The sequence below is a fragment of the Amphiprion ocellaris genome, chromosome 1 (genome assembly GCF_022539595.1).
Source record: "Amphiprion ocellaris isolate individual 3 ecotype Okinawa chromosome 1, ASM2253959v1, whole genome shotgun sequence".
NCBI lineage: Eukaryota > Metazoa > Chordata > Actinopteri > Pomacentridae > Amphiprion > Amphiprion ocellaris.
The window spans coordinates 11,437,607-11,463,237 of record NC_072766.1 but is presented as its reverse complement, the minus strand read 5'-3'; the positions used below and the strand labels follow the sequence as shown (position 1 = coordinate 11,463,237).

General features: G+C 38.0%; 1 protein-coding gene across 9 annotated transcripts in view; it reads left to right on the top strand.

Annotated features, from left to right (window-relative positions):
• tead1b (TEA domain family member 1b) overlaps positions 1–25,631 on the top strand; it is a 50,053-nt gene that overhangs the window by 14,877 nt on the left and 9,545 nt on the right. For 2 of the 9 annotated variants that reach the window (XM_035949541.2, XM_023273260.3), the window contains 7 exons: positions 18,226–18,290; positions 20,083–20,298; positions 22,773–22,784; positions 23,706–23,837; positions 24,127–24,173; positions 24,299–24,360; positions 25,195–25,319. In XM_035949541.2, coding sequence (XP_035805434.1) covers positions 18,226–18,290; positions 20,083–20,298; positions 22,773–22,784; positions 23,706–23,837; positions 24,127–24,173; positions 24,299–24,360; positions 25,195–25,319 — 659 coding nt within the window. The remainder of the gene's footprint in view (positions 1–18,225; positions 18,291–20,082; positions 20,299–22,772; positions 22,785–23,705; positions 23,838–24,126; positions 24,174–24,298; positions 24,361–25,194; positions 25,320–25,631) is intronic. The other 7 variants (XM_023273266.3, XM_023273268.3, XM_023273269.3 and 4 more) reach the window with 7 other exon arrangements.

The following is a 25,631-nucleotide window of genomic DNA, read 5'->3' as shown; positions in this document are numbered from 1 at the left end:
AGCAGATGGTACTGTGGCTGCCACCAGCTGTGCCCCTCTCCTCCCTCCACTTCCCCCCGATTCCTGGCTGGGTGATGTCATGGAAAGAGGGAATATTTTCTCTCTGTGGTGTTGGACCGTCTCACAGCCTGTCAGTGTCAAGTGAAAGCAGAAAGCCCCTCAGAGCATTCGCTTGCAGCTGTCATGTGACCCCTCCGGCCAAACAAAATGTAAATTCTAGGAGTTGCAATGAAACCCCTCAGTTGCCACTACAAAGATGTGGGCTCAGACAACAGGACCCTCCCCAATGTCTCTTCCTCCAGTTTCCCTGTGGCCATACAGAGCAAGGCTGCCAGAGAAGCTGCCCCTCTGCTGAGGATTAAAGCATGAAAATTTGTTTTTTCTAGAGTTATAAATGAGCAATGCTAAGTGAAGGGCTCCCACTCCCACTCAGTGGGTATTCTCAATATGTTGCAAAGGTTCAGCTTTCTGGTAAATTGTCACATTAAAAAGTCAAATTTTTAAGTGTATTATTTTTGGTAAGTATAGAATAAATTCAGTGTGATTCATACTTGTTAATTTAAAATCAAATTAGAGAGATTTAGCATAAACTGTGGCAAAAGGCAACCTGCTGAAATCTACCTCATGAAAATGGCTTTTTGATGGATAGCAAAAAAATAATTCACAAACTAAAACATGTTCTTCAAATTCTTATTCTCTTACCTCTAAAATATTGTTACTTAAGGTAGATTAAAGGGTAACAAACCAGAAGAAATGTTTTGTTTTTGTGGTGTTGAATCTGCCTTAAAATCTGCTGAAGAGACAACTATCGAGTTGAATAGAGGTTCATCTGGCCAGATGTGCTTCGTATCTTGTTACAAATGTCTCACCAGTAGCAGAGTCTTTGGGCTGTGTCCTAGTCTTACTGAATGAGAATGTCAGACACAGTGGTGAAATGATTTTCATGCAAACTAAAATTGCGATGAATGATATTACATAGTTGGATGTTGTAGGATTATGGCAGAAAACGGAGCTACAGTAAATGCCTGTGTTCAGATGTTGAAGAAGAAAAGTTTTTCCAGATTAAAGGCACAATTGCAGTTGCAGTGCTGTTTCTTAACATATCAGAGTTCGGTGGTACTATGACAGATTGCTATCGGACTTATGTATGGGTGCTGCTTCTAGGGACAGTGCTTGTTGTTCAGCCCTGCAACTGTTCCTGCATTTCAGTGCCAATCCCATCATGCCATGAACTGTGACAATTCCCCAAACCCAGGAAGGTGCCATGGGCCTGTCTTAAAGACAAAAAGGAACCATGTGTTAATTTGAATAGATTAAGGCAGTTTCTGATTAGACTAAATGGTTCACTGTATATGAAACCAGAGATGAAACATTAAAATGAGCTTTGGAAAGTTATGTAGTTACCATATTAATAAACAGTCACAGTCTAACAGGACAATGCTGATGCCTACATTCACTCGGAGTTCTGCTGCTGTCGATGTTTTATAGCTGTACGCTGTGAATCATAGCCAGTAAGGCCATAGATGTAGGGAACATCCAGTTTAGTCAGCTCTGTGTTAAAAATGACAAGGAAGTCAGTAATTTGAATCACGTGAACTTGGAATTACACTGTATTCCTTGTTTCCTGTATTCTTCTGACATAGTTGGGAGCAAATGTCACACAAAACTTTCTGATGTTGTTTGTGGCTTTTGTCTGTTTCCAAGGAATAATATTATGCAGTAGGGCCAGAACGTACAATTTTTTTTTTAACCTTTTTGGCATATTCTGGTTCCAGACCTCTAAATGTGCCAGATATTGCAGGTTTTTCAAAATTTTGAGTGTTCGGGTCATACAGTTCAGGGCACACTAACAAGATATGCGTTGAGTGAAAATAAAACGGTATGCTTCGTTCTCCTCAAAAAGCATCAGTTGCTTGCTACATGAAGCTGATAGATTAAACGGTATTTCACATGCAGTATTTTTGCAACAGATGAACAAAACGGTACCAGTTCATGTGTACATTAATTACATCATGAGAAGTGAGAAATAGTCTGAAAACTATGAAAGTATTTAAATTAAAATGCAGAACAATTATTATGAACAGCCACTTAAAGTTGAGTAACTTAACAAAACTGCAGCAGTTCCAAAGTTCAAAGATGGCAGGCATCGGGAGTGATAGCCGCAGGCTAGCCAGCTAACAGGTTAACAAGCACCACTCCGTCTGCTGCCTCACTGATATATTAATGAATCTGGTGAGCCTTGGCTCTATAGAGTATACTCTATAGGTTACAGATATGTGAAGTGTCAGACAGTGAGTCTGAGTGTGTGAGCTGGCGTTAGCGTCAGCTTAGTTATGCAAATTTGTATGGGTTTGTAATACAGAACAGGCTCAACAGCAAGTGCACACAGTTATGTACAATTATATACTGATGTAGTCTTGATTCCTATACAGACGTGGTCATATGATTTGTCCTGCTCTGTTCAAATAGTTTTGTTGTTCCTATAATGGGGAAGAGTTGAAAGTTTTTTCCCTTTTCACTGTAGTGTTGTTTTCAGATTGTAAAAAATCTGTAGCAAGTATTTAATTGCAAAAGGAATTTTGTTGTGAAAGGTATTCATGCTGGTAAAAAAATGTAACATTTGAACACTGGGTGTCTTAGATTGAGAAATTTGAGCCATAATGTATAAAGATTTGGTTTTCACTGTATAATTGTATATGTTTGCACATGCTCTTCCATTTGTTTTATCTTTTACACATATGCTGAAACATACAGTAAACATCCACAATGTTTACTTTATTCAGTATGTATTTGCTTATGTAATTTGCCCAAAACAGGATATGTATCATACATTTTTTTCAGATTTTTTAAAGTTTTACACTGTCTTAGATTAATGTAAATGTCAGACCATAATCATTGATTAAAAATGTAGTTATTGCAGATTCATACAATAAATTTTACAAAAAAATCACTTTTCTTGAAACCATGTTCAGACCACACATTTATTTGTGGACTTCAGTCCTCTTTTAGAGGCAACACAACGACAAAAAAAAAAAAAATTCAGAAAAAATAAGAGCACACCGTACGGACAACATTTTAAAAACAGTATAAATGGACTCATTTCTGCAATGTTTGAAAGTTTTTAAGTATAATTCTGCAAATTGTTGTTCAGTCATCACATTCAGATGCTAATACTGCTAGTGCAGATAACCAGTAATGTGACCTGTTGATCTGGTTGCCAGATCAACAGGTCACACATCAGGCAAATCCCATACCCTGGTTTTCACACTTCATTGTAATACTTCATAATAATATTATCATAAAAGCATCATATTAGTCTTTTAGAAAACATCCACACCTGGTAGCTCTGCATAAACTGCCAGCAATGAGAGTTTCTAAGATATATTTTGAGATTGGTTAAAATATAAATGACATAATTGACCAACATCTTTTCCTGCCCCTAATGTTCCTTTCCCAAAAGTTATACCTATGGGAGAACTAATACAAATCTTACATTTATTGTTCACTATGGGTTGCAGGATATAATATGTATTGGTAGAGGAAAGAATAAAGCTGTTTAATGTATAAAGGAAGCTTTACTATTTAGAGACTCAACTGGAAAATATATGAAACCCAAACTCATATAAATGAAGTGTGAATATGATTTCTGTGTTGAATGTCTCAAATTCAACACAGAACACAGGTAAGGCTGATATAGTACTGCTACCCATGTCCATAGGGTGTATAACAGACATAGACAAACACCAAAGAAAACTTCTCATGGCATCTGAGATGAAAGCTGGCTACAAGGAGACAGGTATTTTGTAGTTGAGAGACCCTGGGGATGGCATACTGTTCCATACACAGAGCTCATCACAAGAGGAGCCGCCCTGAGTGCCCTTAAGCCCTTTGTTATCCTGGGGTAGAGTGCAGTTAATTAGCAGCAGTCTCTATAGCAACTGTGTTGCAGTACAAAACAATTTCTAATTTCTGCTTCTTAGCTTATTGTGGTGTTTACCTGAAGTGTTGCGGATGTGCTGAGACCGGCGTTGACTGGCGGTGTGCCCATTCTCTGAGGCTAATTGCGGCTGCATTGGAAGACACTACATCTGCATAGACTGTATCACCGGCACTTGCCATGGCCCCAGAGTTTACTTTGGAGAATATTTTACAAAGTAAAGGGAAATAGAGGGCATTGGCCCCTCGCCAAAGGCCTGAGACTCTACACTTGCATAATTCACCTGCTGTGCTAGACTGCATTCATTTATCCCAGAAATAGAGTTGATAAATGAAACAACACGCTTCACTCAAATTGTATGTTTATTCATTGAGTTATGTATTTGCTCTACCCAGCAAGCTAAATGACATTGGTGAATTTTTCTCAGTTACTGTTGAAAAAAAGGGAAGAACTGAATTTTATTCCATCTACTGACAAATAAATATGCTAATACATACTCTACTTGTAAGCAATACTACATCCATACGGGTCTTTGTGTTTGCTATTGAGGAGGTGAGGTTTTTATTTGTCTATATAATGCTTAATAATAATAATCAGCTTAAGAGACATTTGATGGAGAGAATCAGCTACATAAGAAATTCTAAAATTGAAGCTATGTTTTATGCCTCTATTATTGCATTTAACTGCTTTTGACAAACAGTAGCAGTACAGTAAACATACCATTCATTGTACAAATTTATATGAAAAAAAACACCTTCAGCAAATGACCAAAATCCACATTTGTTGTAATATTCTTATATGCTTGACACTAGGCCTCCATCTGCATGTGTCTTTTGATGTAAAGCTTTTCCTATTACCATTCTACTGTTTGCTCTGCCATCTCATCAGTGATCCAGCCCAGACCCCTCCTGTTGGAACTAAGTGGCACTTGGTTTGCAGAGATGCCAAGGATGAGTTAGATATAATGAGCAGACCTGGTTTGCCCCCGATGGCCCAGCACTGTGCTCCTCTGGGGCTCGTCTCATCGGACCGAGTATGCTCAGAGACAGAGCGAGCGGACCTGATCCTCCCTGCTGGGCGGATAATGAGGAATTCTGGGATCAGCTCAGGCTCCCTGAGTCACCTGCATTCACTCAGAATGGAGTGTGAGGAACTTCATTGCAGGAGAGGCATCACACACCTCCAGAATAATCCCTCATTTGTTCCCTTGCCATTGTCAGTGTAAGACTACCGTGTTTTCACACACATGGTAGTGAAAAAAGTCCAATTATGTTATGTCTTTCTCAAAAGGAGTAACTGTTGAAAGTGTAAATAGTATTGATGCAGGTATGATGAGGGAAGGAAGAAGTCATTTTGAATTTAAAGAAGATTCAATATTTTAATGATGGGTTGTGACAAACTGGTTATTTATTAATCATGGATCACTGTGGAGTTCTATGCTTTCAGCCCAGCACAGTGACAGGAAGCAAACATGCACCTATCTCTGATGCTTCAACAAGCACGAATCTCCCTGGTTTTGTGACTTCTCTTTTGTAGAGAGAAAAGAAACATGTTAGGCATAGCTCTACTCGACAGGCTTTTCTGTTATGGATGGAAATTTTAGTTTTCATTGATGTTAATTTAATATTCATGTAATTGGCTAATCTAAAGAGAGACGAAAGGGGTAGACGGAGAGACTATGAGTGTGAAAACATGTTTTGAGTAATGTAAATCTACGTAATTCTGCCTTTTTATGTGCATGGACACAGCAGACTTCGAGAGATTAGCCAGTGAAAGCAGTTTCATATAATTGACCTGTATGGCTTGAAAGCCTGCCATTAGAGAGTGTTGTAACTGAGGCATGAAAAGTCTATCACTTTGACATCTTGTCGCTCCTACAGTGTGAAATACTCTTTAATTTGGACTGATGCATTATACAGTTCTCAAAGGCACACAGAACAGTTGACTTGTGTAATTCACGTCTGTTTTATGTGATCTTTCTTTGTGTCTTTCAACAAGCCTTTCTGTGATGGTCTATCTGCACATGTTGTTTTGCACTATGAATGAGATGCACACATGGGTCTAGTATGCCCAGTAGACACAGTGAGAGTCTTTAGACAACAGCTGAGAGGAAAATCCAGACAACAGATGATTTAGGCTTCGATTTATTTCACTGTTTTCACTTTGTTTACCTACATATCTTTAGCTTATAATTCATTACTTTTTCTGTGATTCTGAGATTGTGCAATTAATGAGACCTGGCCCCAAAATGGATCTACATTTAGAACTCCCCTGTTGCTGAGCAGCAGAATTGATTCTGAAGTGCATATTATTTTGTTGCAGTCTGTTCAGGGGGCAGATTTCAGCTCTAACTCATGTCCATGTTGTGGTGACCAAGCGTAACTTGTTGTGACTTGTGTGAGATTCCAGTTTCCTGCCTACAGACTCATGTTGTCAGGGGTCCATGCCTAACAGGGCTGCTTTCCACACACAGTGGTAATAGAGGAAATCAAGGTGTAAGCAGCACTGACGTTGACCAGACAGTGAGGAGATGTTACGGGGAAAGGGTCTGATGCAACAAGAGTTGACAGAAATTCTGTTTTGTTTTGCACGTTGGACCTGCTGAATCAATATTTATCAAATGCACCACAAATTAAATGCAACAATGTTTGAAAAAAGCAGTAGAGGGCAAGTTTATGCTGAGAGTTGATGGAGTACCTCACCCCAATAGAGGGTAATGTTTTTACAATCATTCTAAGTTTGTTGCTGAATGCATTTTTATTACATTTAGTTGTGCAGAAATTCATTCTCAGTAGATTGTAGATTTTTAGTGCATGCATTTCCAGATTTGCATTGGCAAGAAACTAAACAAACTGATCCATGAGACTCAGTTTGAGATTTTCTGACTGTCTGTGTGGAAGTGTTTGCACTAAATGGTTAGATAGCAGGCTGTGGCTCTGTGCCTGCCTGAATCAGGAGTACACGGGGTGTGTCCCTGCTCTGAGGTCTGTGTGAGGCCCTGTGAGCCAGGCTTCTGGTTTCAGGTTGCATGTTCCCAATTGGCTGCTTTTGTTTGACTAAAACACAGTGAGACTCCGGGCTTCTTAAAGATGCAGTGTCACTTTTTGTGCTCTCTTCAGGAAAAATCATCTGTTTCATGCTGATTACATCATATCCCATTGATGAAACACTTTTATTCTGATGGGATCATCTCATTCTGATGGGACCATTTTGTATAATCAACATATGAATGGAATCTGAATGCCACTGTTTTGCTCTCATCCAGAGCACATGGACTACACTCCAGTGCTAACACAGACTGTCATCTCTTTCTTTGCTGCTACTGGAATGGACAAAGGTCTCTCAGTACTGAACAGCATTCCTAGAAATGAAAGAAAACAGGGCTATAAAATTATCATGCCTAAAGCTGAGCATGTTTATTATGTTGTGACAATCTGGATTATTTCCATTTGGTACCTTGCCTTTCACCAAACGTGGAATAAAATCTGACATTCACTCATGCTCCTCCAGCTTGTGCTCATGATTGCAAAATAGCGTGAGACATAAGAGCCCATTATGACCACAAAGTTTGACTTTTCATTTATACATATTGGTCACAGCCAACATGGCTTCCTTTGTACTCAGACGCTGAATTGATCCTGAGAGATTGAAAATATTGATTTGACTCAGTGTCTTACTTTGCTGTGGAGAAGGGGGGGCAGTGCACCTTCCTGACTGTTACTGCCATGTTCACACATTGGGCTTGCCACACAGTCAGTTCCTCGGGAGACTCATAATTACAGCCGTCCTTTCAGATTAGTCCAGCAGCCTGTCCAACTGTGGCTTCGCTCCCTGGTCATTTATTTCATCCCTTTCCCTCTCCTGAGAGGCAGACCTCAACACAATGACCAGTCCAGCCTCTACAATAATGTATGTGATGATAAACACAGTGGCTCCTAATTGATAGAGTGATTCAGACAAGGGCTGGCTGTGCAAATTGGTCCCCTGTGAGTATATTGCACAGAGTTGGGACTAGCAGGTTTCAGCTCTGGCCTTGTTTGAGAGGCGTAGAGCGGCAAGAGAGGAAATAGAATGGACTGGACCTGCTGAGTGATAAAGAGACTGTCTTTATGTCTGAATACAGGCACAGTTCAGCAGAGGTTGGCTGCTGTAATCCCCTCAGTGTCTCCAGGAAGGCTCAGGTTAGTGACCTGCTGCTTTGTGATGTCTTGTAAGATTTTGAGAGAACACCTCACCTTTAATCCCCCATTGCTCAGCTAACACATTAGCTCAACCGCTCCTGACCCAGCCCCTGCAATAAAGCCTTTTATCTAGCTCAATAAGGTCATTTGAAGTTAAGTATTGATTTCTTTTGGTGTCCAGAGAAAAATGGATTTTTAAAGAGCTGTTAATTACAGCTGCACACTGCATTATAAAGAGAAGTTAATTTTCGTGACTGGATTTTATTTTTTGAATCATAAATTTACTTTAAAGTCCAAACATCTGTAATGTTTGTTAGTGAAGCTTTGATTTAGATATAAAAAGCCTTAATCTAAAGGCTAAAAATTCCCAAAAGTTTTTACTCTATGCTGAAGGGGAAAACAGTGCAATGGAAAGAAATATTGCATGTTTTTTGTGATGTACATGAAGAGTTTTGCTTAAATGTCCACCGAATAGACAATAAATCTGTGTGGAGCAATGCAGAGACAGTTGCCTTCCTCAAATTGACATATGAAAAAAAGAGGAAAAAAAAAAATATATATACACACACACACACACACACACACACACACATATATATATACACATATATACACACATATATCTATATATATTTATATATATACACACACACACACACACATATATATATATATATATATATATATATATATATATATATATATATATATATATATATATATATATATATATATATATATATATATATATATATATATATATTTGTTTGTGGTTTGCCTGGAGTTCTTTTTTTATGTCTTTCCTTCATGCTTTCGTTTGCCGTGTGGTTTAATGGAACCGATTGGAGAATTATTGCCGCCAATAGTTTACATCAGTGTCCACAACTCCTGATATCTACTCACAATAACGGTGGTGGACATAAATTATGCCTTCGTTAGATTTTTTTTTTTGGACAACTTGCAAGAAATTTATTTCAAATTTGCACTATATTTAAATGGAAACAGGGTGAATCAATTGGCTGTTATTACAGCTGATCAGAATTATGCCCTATTGAACTGTTGTGTATTAGAGCATAGATATAAAATGACAATTAGAAACATGCTTTATGTAGCAGAATAAACACTGTATGCTTCTGTTTTCTTTACCAGTTCATTATTATTAGATCAAAAGGCATCAGCCTTCTGTGGGAATAAAAGCACACATGACAAAGGAAAGAAACCTTCAGCCGTGCTTCAATGTATAAGAAATGTTCTAATCAAAAATACAAAATAGATTTACACAAAAGGGAAAACCCTCTCAGTGTTTTCCCTCTATCCATCTTCAGTTCAGAATTTCTCAGGCTTTGAAGTAAATGAACTGCTCTTAATTGTAGGCTTTCTTGTTTTTACATCCCTGCTTTTCTTGTCTAAATGAGGACTGAATAGAGTTGTTTCCTGTGGATATGGGAGGAACACCCATGTGCATGTGAGGCCAGAACTGAAAGAGCCTCTGAGAGTTTTATGAGACATTAAAAGACTGCAGTGTGTAAATTAGAGCATGTTAAGAGATTGCCATAATAATCACCTTCCACTAAATCAAGAAAGTGTAAAATTCTAACAAGTTGTAGGCCAAAGTCAAATAAAAATACATCACACATACTACAACAATACAGAGTTATATTTATGTGTGTACGGTATACTGCCTGGTTATTATATCCACATAAGTAGTGACTGAATCAAACACATACATACAGAGTCAGTTTATGAGAAGATAAAACTGAAAGCTTTCTTTTTTTTTAGCATACAGGCATTGGGATGGTTTGTGTGTGAGAGAGAGATAGAGAGTGTGAGTGTGTAGGAGTGGGAGGGATTTCTTTTGTGTCTCACAGAATAGCAGTAGTGTTTGTGATCATTGTGGCGTCACGGATGCAACGTCTAGCCTTGAAGTCTTTCTTATGGACCCACACTTCCAGTGTGAGGACCAAACAATGTAGGAAGTTACAGCACTTGTAACCAGCAGCTGGTGGACTGGAGTCAGATGTTATGAGCAGCAGACATTAACTTCTGTCTTCCACTAGAGATTCCAGTGCTGAAGGAGCTTGGATACTCAAGAGCACTGGCCTAGATTATTAACAAACGGACAAAGCAGACTTGTAAATACTGGTGGCACACCTTCCTTCAGAAACACCTGTAGGGCCTGCTGACGTTTTATACTTAGCTGTAATTCTTTAAGCTTACATAACTGATATATTGTGTTCTCGCCATATCTGTTGTGTGCAATTTATTCTTGGGAAATTCTTCATCACACAGGTTGTTAGCATAGTCTTTGACCTCTCAGCCAGGGATAACATAATGCTAAACGGATAGCGTGCTGTTTTTCCTGCAGAAAGGACACTGTCAATTTTTCTTTGAAGCCACAAGTCACAGATTCTGCTTCACTTGGCAAGCTGCGGTTTTCCATTGATATTTCAAGTAAAAGGCTTCCTTACCCTGCCTTCTCTTCCCAAAACCTGGGACGAATGCCTTCATATTGTTGGTTTAGTCTATTGTGATGCTAATGTCTGCCTGAGACCCTTGAGTCATCTATCACGGATGACAGGAAAGCTGGGGCCATTGTGTTGGCCCACTGCACTTACACACACACACACATACACAGAGAAACAAGCACAAACGGGCAGTGGTTTACTTAAGTAATCAGTACAAAGGCTCTTACCAACAAACTAAATAAAATGTTTAGTAAAATTGAAAAATAATCTTGCAGAAATATTCCTTAGGTTAGAAAGTATGAACAGTTTAAGGCTTCAGCAATTGTTCTTAACTGCCCATCACAGAGGTCTTGTTGATGTAATCAGATATCTTGTTTTGGTCGACCACTGGTCCAAAACCACAAAATAGTCAGTTTACAGTGATCTGAAACAGAGAGGAACAGATCGTCCTCACACTGGAGAAACTGACACCACTTTTTGCTTTAATGACTATTAAAACTGTACAGCTTTTTTGATTCATGGTTTAATTATGTAGTCTCTAAGTAACAGTGGAAACTGGTGTAACTTGTGAATGTCACTTATCAAATCGTAAATTTGGAGAGATCAAGGTAACATTTCCACATTACTGGCTGAAAAACTGCTAATGTACAATTGTATAAAGAAGAGAGAAGCAATGCATTTTTATTTTTGTTAAACCGTTGACTTTCTTTCTCTCTCATCTGACTGATTAAATATTTTGTCAGTATATTAGTTGCTTTCTTTAGAATGAGTATCGTTTGCTATTCAGGCATGTATTATTGAACTACAATTAATGTGACAAACTATTTTTATAATCGTTCAATCTTTTCATTGAAAATACCCAGCAATTTTTTTCAGTGAGCTCAAAGTTGATGCCAACCACCAGTTTAAAAAAGAAATAAATAAAAAATTCTCTTTACAGTTAATGCTAAGACAGAGAAAAGCTGCATATTCTTACATTCAAGATGCCATCAAATGTTTTCGTGTGAGAAAAGTGCTTAAATTATGGTGGTTGGTTATCAAACTATATGGCATTAATTAATCATTTCTGTTGATTAACCGATCAATTATTCACTCTTTGTAGCTCTGCTGTCTCAAAATATTGAAAGAAAGAACATTGGATAAATTTGTTTACAGTTTGTAGCATCTTAAACTGTAATCTCCCGTTCTCATTATTGTACCTGTTGATAATTCCTAGCCTCTAGTACCAGATTTCTCACTGTTTAATAAAACTCTAAGAAGTGTTCATTAAAAGGTGGAGCATGTTAATGAAATATTAATGATGTATCTTCTGTATGTGCTGGACAGTGTCACATTGTTGCTCTCTGCTTGTCAGGCCCTGCACAAAGAAAGTCGAGTGGTTGAAGCCACACGCATGTAGGCAATCTGCCGACTGATTCTCGGCCAGGCCGGCGCTGTCTCATGGCAGAGTACTGGGCCAGATGTGACTGTGGTTGTGCCTGCATTAGAAGAAAAAAAAACACTGTTACAGGAAATGAAAGCTTTTAAAAAGAGAAAAGAGAAAAAAAAAACTCAAGCAGAGCAGTGAACTATTGTTCTTGCCACTCAAGCCAGTTAAATAGTTTAATATGCCATTACTTAAATTAGCTCCAGTATTTATGCTACACAGGTTCATAAAAGGCTTTGGCATTGAATTCAATGACAAGACTTAGTGTTTACATACCAGTGGAAATTAAACACGGCTTTATTTATGATTACCAATGTACATTTGTTGTGAATATCTAGACCAGAGATGATAAAACAAGCCCTGAAAAATTCATTTATGGTATGAATATGACTGGTAGCTCTCTTTTATTTAATTCTATATCAGTTTTCTTTTTATACTGATAAGAAATAGTTGGTTAGAGTTGACTGATCAACCACTTCAGAATAATACTAGACACTAAGACACATTTTTTAGAAGTGCTATTAAAGTTGAAAGTTTTTCTCATTCAGTATCTGATGACTGTAAAATCATCTTAAAAATCTTTACGATCAATTGCAGCATAAGATGTTTAAAAATCTATCAGTTAAATTACAGAAATATTGGTCACAATCTCTCACACTTCGTGATTTGAAGATTACATATTTAATATAAATATATTAATATGTCACCCAAACGATTAATTTATTAATTGAGAAAATATCCAGCCAGTTAACAGATTATGAAAATATTTGCTAGGTATAAAACAAATCCTATTTATTCTTAAGCACATTTTATTGTCTGGTGATGTATTTTTCCACCTTGTGTTGTTAGAGTTCCTTAAACCCTGCTTTAAAATTACATGTATTTCTCTTCAACATTAAACGATAATGACCAAATGCACATCAATCAAAGTTTAAGTCTATAAAACCTTTCTGTAGGTATTATTTACTCATATTTTATTAGTTCAATACCCAAAAACTAATTTAACCCACTGTAACTGGTGCACAGAATTATGACATTTTCAAACCATTCTCTTTAAACCAGTGGCAAAAGCTCAGATAAAAGAACAAATGAAAAGTTCTCTCATATAAAGAATCAACATCTGACAAAGAAAATGTGTGCTCATGCAACACAACATAACTTATAGTAGGTTTTAGGGTCTTTAGATATATATGGAGCAGTGACAATAGAGTTTGATTGAACTGAAGAACAGTCTGGACTCACAATTTTAAAAAATCTTGCAGAATGTAGTCCACTGTAGGAATGTCGGGTTATGCCGTTTTCTTCACTGACAGAAACCTTAATAAACCATAGTGCGATGTAAACATAACATATCAAAAATACAATAAAAACTACAACTCTCGTTGGAAAATCTCTGTTCCATGTAGCTTTCGTTTCTACTGCAAAGGCTCTTATCAACAGCATGATGGAGAAAATATCCAAAAAAAAATTAAATAATGTAACAAGAAGCCCTGTAGTAGCTCTAATGGCTTTTACATTTGAAGTGACTAATGCTTGAACATAGTTGTTTCAGAATCCAAGGGTATAAATGCATTTTCCACATAACTACACTGAAGCACACCTTTATCTGCAGAGAAGATAATTACAGTCTTTTTATATCTGGTTTGGACTTGAGTTGGTAGTGAAAAGAGAAAGAATTTTTTCGTACTTTTGGTAGCTGTATGAACCGATTCCACATATGTCCAAAAATCGGTTTCTTTACCATGACAGGTGTCTTTTTGTGTGTGTATGTGGCCCAGAATTGTGAGTGATAATTGAAATAACACACCACTATAAAAATGTAGAAGGAAATTCTGAGATTATTGTGATTGAAGGGAAGTTATTTAGAAATAGGTCATGGTGTTGTAACTGTGATAGTTGACCAATATGGCAAATTGCTTATGCGCTGACGTTACATTTAATTCTATCTACATCACATACTTTGTTGAAAAATGATCAACCGCTTAGAACATCTGAAGTCCTTCATGTGATGAATCTCACAATTGTAATGTCCACCGAAAGACTAATTAGAACCAAAACGTCTTCCTCAGTTCCAACATCTCCGTTGTTAAGATTTACTTCTTTTCTTTGTCTTATGTGATAGTCAGTTCAGCTGTTTTCTGTCATTTTAATTGTTCAGGAAAATAATAATCAGCCTTACTGAGAAGGACTTCATTTTTTATGTGCAACTCACATTTTTTCCATTTTTTTTCCAAGTCGTAGGAGAAGAGGCAGTATTGAAGCTATGCAATATTCAAATTATACCATATAAGCAGTGACAGTTTCACTTAAGTCTTTACTGTGTGGTTTTATAGTTGTAGTTCAATTCTTCAAATGTGGATTTAGATAGTGGTGGTCTTATGGGAAGTAATCTTTGGGTGTGGTATCTCTGAGGTTGGTCCACCATGGACTGTGACAATACACTCCATTGTTATACACAACAGAGGGAGCCTGTCCCAGGTTTCTTGGAGAACGGATGCTGAGGGCCAAATTGGATTTCTGACTGAATGAGGAATGAGCTACTTGGGGATGGTCTGGAGAAAGTTGAGCCACCATCTCTTTGTGGGGCTGCTGCTGGAGTGCCATTCATATGTGGCGGATCCTCCATAGTCATTGAGATTCAGAGAGAGAGCTCACTCTGGCCAGGTGGAGGGATCCTCCAGCAGCTGAACAGAACAAATCTGCTCAGGGTAACACTTTAAATATTTAATCCTTGTCCCGCTGCTTTGAGTGACAGGAATACCCCATGAAGAGTTAATTTTCTCAGCCCTCTCCAGGCTTTCCTACAAAGACTTTACTTAACCCCCAGGGATAGACTTTGACAAGTAATAATAAGAAAACATTTTAAATAGACATCTAAGCAAAACTCTTCAGCTCTGCCTTGATGTTTATTTCCAATAAACGTTTTACATCGTAACAGTGGTATACTGCCTCTCAGCTCATATATTCATTATTAGACAGGTAGATTGGTCCTAAAAGTCTAACCTTTAAATGAATATACATCGTGTAAAGCATAGTGGTAGCTTAATCTATCACTTTAAGTTAAAGTTTGATTGACAAAAATTACAGATAATTTAAATTTAAAGTTCTATTCTATGAAATGCTATAAAATCTTATAAAATAGTGCTAAAGGAGGCATATGTAATTCTAATCGAATGCAATGTTTTGTCATTTTCAGCGAATATCTCTTTAGTCTACTAACTATCTGCTCTATGTCTGCGCTGAAAAACATCCAGTGATCGATCGATCAATCAATCAATCAATCAATCAATCAAACTTTATTTATATAGCATTTCTCATACAATTAAAATGCAACACAAAGTGCTTTACAACATTTAAAAAGATTAAAAGCAAGAAAACCCATCCCTCCCACCCTACATATATACACACAATTACGCGCACACACACACACACACACACACACACACACATACTCTCACCACTGACAGTAGGGAGATTGTAGTAATGATTGTAGTATGCAGCCCTGCTCTGTACATGGTTCACAAATAGAATGGTTCAGACAAATCCACACAGCACTGTTCCAGCACCTGCACCTTTAATGCATATCAGCACATTTGTTGAATTTGTACAATTTTATGAAATCTTTACAGTAACCTTGTCACACAGATATTTTTAGATGACCAGCTGTTCATAATTCATTGTCTATATTATTAATAACAGAATTAACCCTATTTTCTAGTCTATCAATAAATAAATGAATGAGTGATTTGATATAATGACAAGAGCACAAGTTTACATAAAATTATAAATGAAATTAACACAAGGACTTCAGTTAAACAGTGATTGTTGATTATTATATCGAACATAAGCTTGAATTGTGAGGACAAATGTAAGGTAGATTTGCAAATTAGAAAATCTGCATAAAATCTACCTGGACTAGGCCAACTTCCCACGTGATGCAAAGATCTATGGTTTTTTTTTTTCCGATTTTGGCGGTTTTGTGTGTGTACAATAATTTCTTTGTTAGCTTGTGGAAAATTTGGCACCTCATGAATTTCATGTGTGGAAAAACAGAGCTGTGTCTAAAACATTTTGAGTCCTTAATGTGGACAGTCACATTTTTTTTTCAGCAATTGTTATTTTGCAGCACAAACACAGGCAAGAAAAAAAGAATGCTGGCTAGCCAGGACCCACTGAGCTTTTTTTTCCAGCCTGGTGAAAAGAATGAATTATTCAACAGTAAGCAAGCTTTCAGCTGGCCATTTGTGTGCTTTGATCTAGGAATCAGGAGTTTGCATGAATGCCTGTATTGTCATGTTGTGTTTTCACAGTGTGTGAATTATTGAAAATAGTGCAGGACCCTGTTTCATCTGGTAAAGTTTACACTGCAGGCACACTGGACAGGCATGTTGGAATTGTAGATCCCCAGATGTTGTTTATTTGTAGTGTGATGTCACACGACTGCTTTCACTCAGGCTGGCCTCGCCGAAATGTTCAGTGTGAAAAGAGCTTCAGGGTCAAACTACAAACTGCAGCTCAATGTCAAGCCACACCTTTCCCTCTCCGCTGCACAACATAATATGTAGGTGTGGCACACGGCCAGGTGTTGCGAGTATCAAAGAGCTCATGTTGCTGAAGGGTGTATATGGTGTTCTTATTTAAACTCACAGAGCGTTAATGAAAGCTAAGACTTGACCTTTTACTGTAAAGCTCAAGAGGCTATGAAATGCTTTATCAGCCTGGAAAATCCCCCTTTCACAGGCCAAATTTTAATATTCCTATGAATAAAATCAACTAATTAACTAAGAATTAAGTAGTTCCATTGTGAACTTTTCTTGCATCCATTGACTTTTAGCTTCAAAAAAGAGATGGTATAAAGGACATCTTTTTATGTGGTAAACAATTCCATTAATTCATTACTCTAAAAATGTGACAACAGAGATTTGCAGCAACTTTTATTACCAGTTTTGGTGTTAGCTTTTTAGGAAACTGTGGATAAAAAAAAAACATTTACATCCATTTTGGCCTCTGAGAAGTTTATAACATTTTCTAAATAACTAAATGATTAATAGATAAAATAAGTGGTGGATTAGTCATTGGTTGCAGCCCTAGTATATGGACATAATGTGTCTTGGGGGTTGTCATTCATCCTACTTTACACAGACCAATAATGCCTCTCATTTAGCATCTCACCTGAAGGTTATTTTTTATTTATTGCCTCACAAGTTGAGCCTTGAAACTAACCACTTTATGTTGTCATCGTAAAAACAACAGTCAGATAGGAAAACATCTTTTTCTGTTCTCCAGGCATGCGGTCCATCCACCGTGTGTTATCCACATTGACGCCAGTGAGATTTATTCTTTCACTCTATCACATTCTCTGATCCCTGATGTGTTGCCACGGATCGAAAATGCCTTTCCGTCTGATTCCCTAAGATACAGCTTATTAACACAAGGGTGGTACTTTGTGGTCCCATTGTGTCATAACAATAGTCATGCCTTTAATTGATAATGAAGTAAAGGTGGAAAAATCTTTTATTCTAACGAGAGTTTAGTGAATTTCATGGAGGAGTAAAGCAGATCCATGGCATTGGTTGGCTACAGCTGGACACATAATTAGAGTGCCTCCTTACCTATAATTTGTGTAATAGTTTTGGTTGGCGGCATGTTATTACCATATGAAAGGGCTAAGCAGGGGTCATGTGCGTTGCTGCAGCAATTAGAGCAGAGCTGAGGGCAGAAGAATGTTAGGGGCCATTGTTAATTGGAAATCTCTACAAAGCTATGCTTTAATTATAATTTAGTCAGAGCTGCACTGTTTTAAACCCAATATATTCAGTTGCCATTATTTCTGTAATAGTATGAACAGCCCAGTCTGTTTCCTTTCAAAGCATTGGGCTTTGAAGAGAATGAGATTGAATTAGATTAATTTTAAAGGCTGTGCTGCCGCTGTGAGTTTTTTTCATGCTAATGTCACATGGTGTTGTCACTGGGAAACTGGATCTGGTTTGTACATACCTCCCGATTAGCATGCATTCAAAAATATGGTTAGAGCTCTTATTTATTTTCTAGTGTACTATTCCAGGACTAGGGGAGATGCTACACAACAAAATTTTAATCATTCAAAATGTGTATTTTCAGAAGTCCAAAGGTTGTATTTACAAGGGTATTGTATTGAGATATTTTTGTTAGTTTTTTTTATTAAATTTATTTTTCTTCATTTTCCTATTCCCACAGGTCGAAATGAGCTGATAGCCAGATACATAAAGCTTCGGACCGGGAAGACGAGGACCCGGAAGCAGGTAAGACGAGAGAGGAGACGTCTCTGTTGCATGAGTGTCAGAACGCTGCCAGATTTGAATGTAGACTGCTGCCTTTGTTTCAGTTTGGGAGAAACAAAGCAAGACAGAGAGTATGACATTTCTAAGCTGCTGAGGGGACTTCAGAGGCTGACAAGTCCCCTGTCACTGCTGTGTTGCCCTTGATTATGACATTCCCAAAATTGTCACTCTTTCTTGCACTTATAAGGACACATAGGAGTGTAGTTTTAGTAGGTTTGTGCACAGAGAGAAAAAAAACAGTTCTTTAATTTGAAATGCTTTTACATACAATATGTCAGCCTTTTATTAAAAATGCAGCCTTTTCTACAATAACGAAGCTGCGTACAGTAAATATAAGAGCATTACTTTCCTCTGAAGAGTCTTACCACTGTAGCTTAACAGAGAAACATTGTTCTTTATGACTAAATCATTGTGGTTGTGCACTTGGCCAGAGTGGTAGCCTTCATTAATAGGAAGGTGAAAGCCTTAATACGTTGGTACCAACCATCAAAAAATAATGCAGAGTTGAGCTCAGGTTTCAGAACCAAACTGTGCTGTATTATGTCACACAAATGTAACATGATAATGTAGAATTCAAGGCACTTAATCTTTATTTGGTATGTATGACACATAAAAAATGTTGTGCAAGATTAAATGAAAGGATACTGCCATTTTTTTGTGTTCACATGACCAGATATTGAAAAGCTCTTATGGTGCTTCAGTAACACTGTGAAGTCCACTGATCTTCCGTCTAAACGGGAAGTTCCCTGTATGACCACTGACTTGAATGACAGTGATAAACAAGCCAGCGTCTACAGTGACATTCGATCAGTGTGTGTGAATTGATCAGTCTGGAGCAGAAAGGCCGTGTGGTTTGCCTCTCTGTGACTCTTTTCTTCAGCACTGAATCAGACTGAGAGAGAGAGTTCTTCACCTGCGGCTACACAAACTAACACATCTGTTCCAGTTGTTGGTTGTCATGTACTGTGTGTAACTGATTAACTGATTAGGTAATTGAGACCAAATAACAGTAATTTTGATCTTCAATTCACTAGTTCAAGCATCTTGTTTTTTTCTATTATAGTAAACTCAATACTTGTGGAAAAAACAAGCTGAATTGCAGCCGCAACAGTTATTCTTTTCATAGTAAATTAATTGGATTTAAATTAAATCCTCTCAGAGGATGTTTGGCATTTATGCATTTTGGATAATGTAAATATTTTGCTGCAGAGAAACCACTCAATGATGCTTCTGTTAAATCACTGAATTCCTGTGTAGAGCACTCACCTTGGGTGTGTTTAATGTGAATAGTGCCAGAGGAGAATGTAAATCTATCTCTCAAAGCTGTCATCAACACACATTACTTCTCCAACTGCTACTTGCACTGCTGAGTGTTTCATCTGAGAATATAAAATAATTTTCAACTGTATAAACATCAGAGGTAAACTTTGCCAGTGAAATGCCTTGCCCAGCTCCCGTAAGGATACTAGACAAGCCAATTTTCATTCAGCACACAGCAGATCACATCTGTGTGCTCTTAATGTGTGCTAAAGGGGCCTGCATCCTCCTTAATCAGTTCACTTAAGTGACGACAAAACACAGCATAATGCTTTATTGGCTGTTAGCTTGGTGTGCGGTTTGGAGATGCTTCTGTTATGCACCTTATCTCCCTGAAGTGTTTTTAAACAAAGAAATGTGTAATCCACTTTGTACTTTCTTTTTTTTTTTTGGATTTTCTTGTTTTTTATTTTCCCTTTTCTCTTTTTTAATGGAGGTGTCTAGTCACATACAGGTCTTAGCAAGAAAGAAAGTTCGAGAAATCCAAGCTGCCATTAAGGTACGTCTGGCTTTGCCCAGTTGCAGGGGGCTTTTCATTGCCATGGTTACAGGCTCTTCCTTTGTTTTCCTCCCCTCCCCTACCCCGCAGGTGTCTAGTCACATTCAGGTTCTTGCCAGAAGGAAATCTCGTGAGTTTCATTCCAAGCTAAAGGTATGCGCTTTTCTGCTTTTGGGCTTGTTGGTTGCTGTGCGTCTTAACTTCCTGTTTCCTGTGGTGACAGAGTGAATGCTTGTTGCTCTGATTCCCTCAAACCCAAATCATCTGCTGACTGTACTGTGTTTTCTAACCTCCCTTCTCCTTCTCGGTCTTCTCTCGTCCAAACTGACATGCTGTCACTGTTCTGTCTACATCTGCATTCATTCACTTTTCATTATGGGCCTTTGCATTGTCAGCAGCTGCACATCATACCCATGACCTTTTGTAAAAAATTAAAAACATGCTTTTCATTTGAATTAATACCAATTATGAAATAGATTCATTTGTTTTTACAAGATCCTGACCAATACTACATTTTGGATAAAAAGCTGGTATATTGGCAAATATCCATACGATGCATAAATGCAAAAAAAGTTGCATCTCTTAATTTTTTAATTTAAAAAAAAAAAAAAAAAAAACTTTGACTAAGTTACAGTGTATGCATAGCTGGACATTTTTCAGCTAAACAAGATAAGGCACTATAGTCATGCTAGTGGCTCTGTGAGGCTGTGCTTTAAGCTAAATGCTAACATTAGCATGCTAACATACACACACCCATTTTAATTAGCACAAAGTACAGTTGAGGCTGATGTGATTTTGAAAGTATTTGGACATAGAAACAAAGTATTGAACAAACTAGAACTCTAGTGTGACAGGGACTTTAGACTGATAGTCATGCAATTGCTGCAGTTATTATGGTTCATAGTGAATGCATCATTAATGTTTGTACCATATTTCATAAAATTCGGATGTGATCTTTATTTAAACATTTCACTTTGAACTGAAAAATTAAAGCTGACTGTGACTTTAAATAAAGTCAGTAGGATTCAACCTTGACTATGAATGTCTGTACAAAATTTCATAGTAGGCTATTAAAAATTTGTTGAGATATTTTCATCTGGATCAAAGTGGTGGACAGATCGAACCATGCCGCTAGCATGACTGAAAATAACAGCTTGTCAAAGTCAAAATGTAGGTCAAGAATATATTTTGCATTTCTCGTTTATTATTGGCTGACGTATATACCAGTACAGTTCATAACACCACAACAAATGCATTGGCCCTGTTCTTACACTGGTCAGGCTCTTATTTTTAAACTATGTGTATTTGTAATGACTGAGGAAAACCAAAATCAAAATGTGCACATGTCAGGAAGCATGCTGGCATTGGCTGTGGTTGAGTGGCTGAGAGCTGAAGGTCCGAAAAAAATCGGTCTGCTTACATCTCTTACTAAGCAGACTTCATATAAAAAAGGGGGCATGGCAAGGGGGGTCTGTGTTTAAAAATGAAGAGATTACACCTCTACCTCCTTTGACAATATAACCCAACTTTTCCCCGCTGTCAAAGACTCGGTGGTGCACATTCAGAGCGGAGAATGGCCGTGAAGCTGGCTGTTTCTGAAATGCCCCCTCTGCTTTCTTGTCCTCCCTTCAATCTGTTGATAACTCAAGGCTCACACAATGCCATGGCTGTCAGTCGCTTTCCTTCCGCCCAGTTCAGATGTCGTCATTTCAGCGTGTTCTTGTCAGTTATTTCAGAAATAGTGAAATCTGTTAAAATCACTGAAGAAAGCTTTTCAGAAGGGCAGATTAAAATGGGAGAGGAGCATTGTGAAAGAAGTAATCTTGAATAATACTGACCTGTAATTTAAGGTATTTTATGAAGTAATGCTTGTATATCAAAGGACACTCCACCCATGTGCTATTTTCTTCTTTTCTTAGGGAGCCGACTATACGTTTTGACTTTCACACTTTGCTCCACTCCCAGCATTCAACACAAATTAATGACCCCTCATTAATCCGCGTGTGTGTGCGCGCGTGCATGTGTGTGTGTGCGCGTGTGTGTGTGTGCGTGTGTGTGTGTGCGCGTGTGCATGCGCACATGCTGAGAGACAGAGTCAGACAGGCAGCTAGCCACATGAATGCCTGGTCTTTCAGGGGCACAGGCGGCTGTCTGAAGAAAAACAGACAGCTTTTGTATGAATCCCTGTCTTTGCTCATTTAAAGCAAATTAGAGTTCAGTGGTAAAGAGAAATACAAGTGTGTCCTTCATTTTGGGGGGCATCAAAACCTGCTGTTTGTGGTCTCGTCCATGGCCTTTCAGTAAAATTATAGTCATTACGTTCCTGTTCTGTTGTTTTCTCTCGAGTGATGAACACTGATCAGATTGTGAAAATTAGAGAGAGCAAGACTTTCACCACAGAGATCAAGGATAATTTGTAAATACTAATGTCCTAATCCTAAAAAAATGTTCATTACACATGTTGTATGGTGTTAAGAAGACTATATGTTCTCAAATTTAAGCAGAATGAATTTCAATTGATGTTTGGAGCTGTAATGCTGAGTTTCTTTCATGCATAGCTCAGACTTGAATAACTTAAAGCAATTTAATTGCAAATTTACAATAAAACCCTTTTTGTTTGCATTTAGGTTACAAGCATGGTGAGTATTTATTTTGTATTTGTGATGCTGTCTGCTTTAATTAGGGCCTGCTGCGTCCTTCAGCTGCTAGTTTTGCATTTATGCTCCTGCCATAGTGACACAATGGCTGCTACACATTTTTTTCTCCATTTATTGGTGTGTCTGTGTGTCATCATACTGTGAGCATACCGTAGTTTGACTCTGCTCCACCAGTATCTACTGCCAGCATGCTTACTTGTAGCTTCTGTGAGTCTGCATGGGTTTGCTAGTATGTATGGGTTGCCCACGTATGCACTCTGCTGCTGTATTTATGACTTTGAATAACTTTAAGATTACTTACAAAAAGACTACGTCCACTATGTAACTTCTTAAGAGTTATCTCTGCAATTTAATCTTTAAATTATTACATTTAAGTCATGGCGTTTAGAAAAAATGTAGATATATCCTAAGAATTTAAAAATGTTTTGGTAAAAGTTTAAATAAAAAGAAACTCACTGGAGTTGTAAAAGACCAAGTGGGACTTGTGTCCTTCAGTTTTACTTGAGAAATTCTTTGGGATGTGTAGATGTGATGTGTTTTGACATACAGACAAATGCAACCTTGATAGAAGTGCTTCTGAATGAAAATGCTGCAGAATGAATTAAAAAGTATTTTAGTCATAGATTAGTCAACAGGCAAACTTTCATTTAAGTGCATACCAGTGCTTGCCATGGTATATTGGAATTCAGTTGCCATTGTTTAGCACATACCTTTAAAAAAAAAAGACTACACTTAGCATAGCAGTGCCGATACTGCTTCTTTTAACCTGCTTGCTGTTTACTGTTGTGAGAGAGGTCAGTAGTGCTTTCAGCGTGTTGTTTAGACTGATTGTTGCTACCGCTGCAATATGCCCCTCCTTTCCCATCTGTGTGAGTGCTAAGCCTTTTGTGACTGCTATTAAAGGACCAAGCCGTGAAGGACAAAGCCCTCCAGAGCATGGCCTCCATGTCCTCGGCTCAGATAGTCTCTGCCACAGCTATTCACAACAAGCTCGGTCTGCCAGGCATCCCTCGCCCAGCCTTCCCTGGAGCAGGGGTAAGAGCCTCCCCGGCACCCCACTATTGATCCATCCTGTCCAGTTTCACCCAGGGCAGCAATAGGGCCAACCACACCAACACTTGGGCCAAATCACATTACACACCACAGCTTTGCACAACTGCCCCTATCAGATAAGCACATGATCAAAAGGAGTGGTAGTCAAGATAACTCCATCCACTGAACACAGAGCTAAGAACCATGTTGATCTTGTCGCTAACAGCTACTCAGAATTGGATGTTCTTTGTTGTTTGTTCTTTGTTGTGTATTCATATGTCTAATTCTGCAGTTATGGCAGGGTATGATATCGACCGGTCAACCAGGATCCTCACAAGAGTAAGTATCATCCATTACTGTCAGAAAAGAAAATTATGTGTGAAAAAGAGTCTCTCTTCAAGCAAAAAATCCTATATTTTTACATGGAATTATTTTATTCCTGACCGTGTCTTTTTCTGTTCCAGTATTAAGCCTTTCACCCAGCAACCCTATCCCATCCAGCCAGCAGTCACAACAGCCATTTCAAGTGAGAATTTACCTTACTACACAAAATGCAGTGCTCAAAAATGGAACATCACACTTGTACCCTTGAAATAACTCCTTGAAAAGCAACTTTTTTCACATCTTAACCCTAACTTCTGTGCCCAACAACTTATACAGTGTAGTAAATGAACTAACGGGAGTGCACTCTGTCCCTCTCCTCATCTTTTTCAATTCATTTGAAACATTTTAGAACCTCCTTAGTTGTTACACTAAGTTTAAAGGAAGAGAAGTAACAATTGCTGCTTTCTTGCTGTAGAATGCATGTGCCTGTAGAAGGAGGTGTCCTTAGAGATAGCAGTTTAAGGTGGGTTTTGATACTTTGAACCTACATTTCCCCCTCATCAAGCGCCTTATCTACAGTGTTGCTTCAGAAGGGAGGGATCGAAGATTTCAGACCAAGATTAGTTTCAGCAACTCTAGTTTTTGTCTGTTTTTTTTTTTGTTTTGTTTTGTTTTACGTTTTGCTGTGATATTATTAATCAAAAGGAACAATCAATTACCTATCCTGTCAAGCTAAGTTTCTGGCTGTATTCAGTACTTTTTACCAACTTATTCATGAGTATTATATGTGCACAGACCAACAGATTGCTCTCACCATTTTTGTGCTTTTGTATATGAATAAATAATTTGTTTTGATGTATAATTTATAAATTATTCAGCATTTTTATTTGAAATGAAGGGTTTTGCAACCAGTTACTATATTCCTGACAATATTAACAACATTGGTTTTATTCGTCAGTGTTTCAGAATGAACTTACTGTATTGTAAAACAGCCCACAGTGAGGGTAAGTCTTTTACTGTTCTGGTGTTACTGCAGGTTACGAGCCCACAGCAGCTCCAGGACCCACGGCACCAGCATGGCAGGGCCGCTCCATCGGTACATCGAAACTCCGACTGGTAGAGTTCTCTGCTTTCCTAGAGCAGCAGAGAGACCCAGACTCAGTAAGCAGAGCATGATACCGAAGCATGAAATATCACTATCTCATTCTGTTCATTCCCACCTCTTATCATCCAATCCTTTCCTCTATGAATACACTGGGACATTTTCCCAGGCAGCGAGTCAGCTGAGAGGAGGCCAAAACAAGCTGAGAGGGGTGAAATCTGGCCTGCAGCGACACACGGCATGAAAACCTGCAGAAATAATGAATGACTGTGTATTAATCAGCTCCTTAAAAGGCATGCAAAATCTATATTTACACCGCAAAGTTCAGGAAGAGAAATCACAGACTCGCAGTGTGAGCCGACTCTTTTCTT